Source organism: Mytilus edulis, chromosome 12, assembly GCF_963676685.1.
Source record: "Mytilus edulis chromosome 12, xbMytEdul2.2, whole genome shotgun sequence".
NCBI classification, from domain to species: Eukaryota; Metazoa; Mollusca; class Bivalvia; order Mytilida; family Mytilidae; genus Mytilus; species Mytilus edulis.
In genome coordinates, this window is record NC_092355.1 from 36,094,825 (window position 1) to 36,099,330 (window position 4,506).

Below are 4,506 nucleotides of genomic sequence, written 5' to 3' on the forward strand. Positions count from 1 at the left end.
TAACACGTATACAAGCAAATAAGGAAACAATAATTTAAAAGGCACCAGTCGAGCATTCCCACGGGTACAATCGTTCTTAAAGTTCATTTAATCTCTTGAAACAAAGAACTGTTACCAACGATATGGCTATAACGTACAAAAAGAGGGACGCATAGTAAATTCTAATAAGCAATGAACACGAGATATTCAACAAATAGGAAACAAATAAGTAATAAGAAATATGTAACGCATCGATAACGAATTAGAACTAATAAACATGTAAAGAATATGTAACGAAAAAAAAAAAGAATAAGTAACAAATAAGGAAAAAGAAATAATAACAAATAAATTAGGAATTAGTAACGAATGACTAATGGATAAGTAACGAACTTGACGACACTCCCACTCCCCCCCCTTTTCAAAAGAAAAAAAAACTTACTGTGTGGTGACTTATACTGGGTATAATTGGAAATAGTGTTTGCTACAATAATTTGACTAGAAAATTCATTTCTAGTGTGAGAAAATACAACGTAAATATCAATCTTTCAGAACATTTACTTGTTTGGATTAATACACAATTTTAAACTCAATAAAATCTTGCAGCTAAAACTCCTTAAAACCGGCTGAAAAGTTCAAAATAAAAACCAGAAATTGTCTTGAAACACGAATATTCAAAAGCTGATGCGTTGTGTATGCCAATAAGACAACTTTCTACAAAAGACCAAATTACACCGAAATGAACAGCTATTGGTCACCAAAACGGCATTGAACAACGATCAAACACATTACGCAGAGTCATCTATAAAAGGTCTCGACAGCACAAATGCATGAAATGTAAGACAATTCAAACTAGAAAACTAACGGCCTTATTATTATAGAAACAAATGAACGAAAGTTCAATATGTAGCATACCTATAAACGGCAACCACTGATTAACAGGCTCATGACTTTGGACAGACACATACATTCAGATTGTGGGGATGTTAAATAAATGTATGTTTGCGGAATCCAAACCCTCTTCTTTACCTGGGACAGTTGTGTTACAGTACAATTATAAGACAGAACTTTAAAAATCAGTTGGTATTAAAACTATTGTCAGTTATACACTTGATTACTGTATTTATCTGAACAATACTACTTCGAACAAAGGTATATACAAGTAGATACATATTACATTATACTAAATTATAGATTGTGCATGTTGTACTTAATGTCTAGTTCACTTCAATCATTTCTTACATGAATGAATAGTTGTATCTTGTTATGTTGTATGTATTTATTTTGTATGATTAATAATCTAAAGGATGAGCTGATTATAAGAACTTACCCACAATCAAAACATATGTATATGGACCCATGGCGTTGCTTCTTTTTTTCAAGGACTGGTGCACATTTGCTATCAAAAAGATTTGATTGCATTATGTTTTAATGTCTATGTTTGTATGCTTTATGTTTAAATAAATAATTCATTTTAAAATTATTTAATTCTATGTAAAAGTTCTATATAAAATCTGGTTTTTTTTGTAAACTATTTGATATTAAAGATAAAAGTACAGGTAAACACACTAATGTACAAAACTGTTGTTGTCATTTTTCAATAAAGTAAAATTAAATACGAAACTATTATAGTTTCATAATATGTCTTATCATTTAACAGTATGCTAACATTATATGAAATATACATTTGCATATTTGAAACATTCTTCAATATATGATAATGATGTTAACTTTAAAAAACCACTCTTTTGTAGATAATACTATTTTTCATATTAATACATGTAAAATGTTTACTTGTATTATCAATACATATGCTGTTATGATTAATTGTGTTATAAATATGATCAATGCAGTGCTTATCATCTGTTTTGTATAACTGACATCATTATGTCGACCTGTTCAATACAGTTTTAATAATATAATTCAAGAATTCTTCGACTGCTTAACAGACTGTATATACATTCCGCTATTGTCATGTTTGGACCTTTTATACCTAACTATGTGACGTGGGTTTTGCACAGGGTTGCAGACCGTACAGTGACCTATAGCTGTGTTATATGGTTTCTGATTGAGATTTGTCACATAAGCAATCATCCTAAAAAGCATACTATATACATAATTACATCTGTCATCAATACAAATAGAATTATGATTACCTGTGACGTGTGATGTTTTAAAATATAAAGTTGGAATAACACAAGAGTTACTACTATGACGTCTTTATTTGCATTTCAAATTAATGTTTTTCGTAAACCTGTTCACGCTTATATACCAAAAACTCTTAAATTATTGAAAGACATCAGGTTTTGTTTTCGAATTTTATTCAGTGATGATCTTAGTAATATCAGGCATCTAATTTTTCAATTAGATGTTACCTTCAAGTTATATCGCCTAATACGTACGAGTGATATGCATGTAAAGTGAGAGCTATCTAGCTAGTTCTATTTTTTATTACTTTTGGAAGGTGTTATTCCGTTACTTAAAGCGTTTCATTAATCGATAAACTCTGTCCACGTTAGTAGTTGTCAATATAGTTTATTTTACGAACGTGTTTATTTGGGATGTATTTAAAAAGAGTAGGTCTATTTCAAGCTTTCAATCTTAAGTTGTGGTGTGTGTATTTGTCATTGATTTCTTGCTATATCTGAACTATAAATAATTTCACTCTAGAATTTAAAGTTTTGCAAGCTAAATGAAGAAAACTGTATCGAAAAGACATCTCATAACTTTATATTTACCTAACGGTAAATGTCCCTATCAGTTGTCTGATGTCATCTTCAGCTACAGCTTTACGACTAAAGGATATATTGGGAAACTCTGGAAGAGAATTTATAGTGAGTTTGTCAATTTCTTCTTTCAGATTATTGATCTTTTGTACCAAATTTCCATCCTGTCCGGTCTTATCTAGTTCATGTCTCTTTTTGTCTAAGGAGTGTCCACCAACAAGTACGGATTTTGCATCTGACAACATATTAATCAGTTTGTCTTTCTCCTTTTTGGATTGTTCTTTTACCAATGCAATCATCTGAGCTACAGATTTATCAACCATGCGTTTAATCATGTTGCCTTCATCGGTAATGGCTTTTATAACAGACTCAACGGAATTATCAAACACATTCAAGTTTTCCTCAATCTTCTTTATGTTTTGATTTGCTTCATTTGTCTTGCCACGTATTTTGGTTTCATTATCTCCACGTAGTTGAAGGAGTATATCGACAATCTTGGAAAATGTATGCCCATTGTGTTTTCCTGTCACACAACTTGTACATATCTGCGCATCACATGTGTTACAAATAAGGGTTAATTCTTCTTTGTGTTCATTACATCTAGATTTGTCGGAAGCCTTTTGAAACTGATGGTTTCTGGATAACTTCTGCCTATTATGTAGCAACTTACAGTTTTTACAATAGTATTCCTCACAGTCTATGCAATATTGTGATCCAGGGCACTTACGCAAACTTCGCATGTTTTAGACGCAGCTTGAGCCATTTTGAAATCGATCAAAACCACAGGTAAAGAGGTGCTTGTATCACATGGAAGTGAATTGTAAATTTAAATCAAGTACGATATATAGTGTACTTTATAAATCATTGACGATATTGTATTGAACAATGCAAACATTATATGTTATTTTATGCTTAAGTGAACGCTCAGTTAACAATGAATACACACATATCTGGTATCTTTAAATATGAGTAATATTATATATCAACCATTTAAATAGTCGTAGTGTGTTTTATACAGAATATAATAAATATCTTACTAAACTACGTATTTAAATGTAAACAATGTACTTGCTTATTTTGTTTTAATTTATATAATACTTTCAACCAAAAGATGAAAACATTAAAAAAGATTATATATACAAAATAATGAATGATTTCTTAATCGCTGCTAAATTTTAAGACGATATACCTGTTCCTGACCATATGAGTATTTGGACCATACGCGTAGGGTCGTGACCATATGGGTATATACGCATATGGTCGGGGTAACTAACACTTTGTGACAGTGTACTTAGATAACTTCTAAACTCTTCATATTGCATGACCTTTCCTTAAAACTACGCTATCATATAGATGATTTTATTATCATATTATAATAAAGAGATTAACTGAATGAGAATAAGAAGTTTCATATATTTAATGTTACTACCTAGTCAACACTATGATAAACACATTTTATACCGATGTCCATTACCGATTTGTTATAACGAATGAATGGCAATATGTTAACTTGAAAAGATAACCTTCAAAAACTTTTCAATAAACTGTTACACAAAAAATCACTGGCAGGAACATATTTTATTTAACTTGTCTTGTAAATATGGTGTACTGCATGTAGTTATATTACGATACTTGAAATCTAGAGCTTCATAAACCTTAGACACATCGGATTAACCCAAAACTTCGGCATCATTGCACACACCTGCAAAGAAGGCTATCTATTCACTTGCAAACAAAAGGTGTACTTAAATTGGATTGTGCACAACCATGACGTGGAACAATGTGGAAATGAAAAAAAAAAGTT

At 30.7% G+C, this 4,506-nt stretch overlaps 1 protein-coding gene across 1 annotated transcript; it reads right to left on the bottom strand.

Moving 5' to 3' along the window:
* Positions 1 to 1,289: 1,289 nt before the first annotated feature.
* On the bottom strand, positions 1,290 to 3,512 carry LOC139498384 (E3 ubiquitin-protein ligase TRIM71-like). Its single transcript, XM_071286775.1, has 2 exons — positions 2,715 to 3,512; positions 1,290 to 1,375 (listed from the first exon to the last, which is right to left on the bottom strand). The coding sequence occupies exons 1-2, from the start codon at positions 3,440 to 3,442 to the stop codon at positions 1,303 to 1,305; spliced, it is 801 nt and encodes a 266-aa protein (XP_071142876.1). The 5' UTR covers positions 3,443 to 3,512; the 3' UTR covers positions 1,290 to 1,302.
* Positions 3,513 to 4,506: the final 994 nt, after the last annotated feature.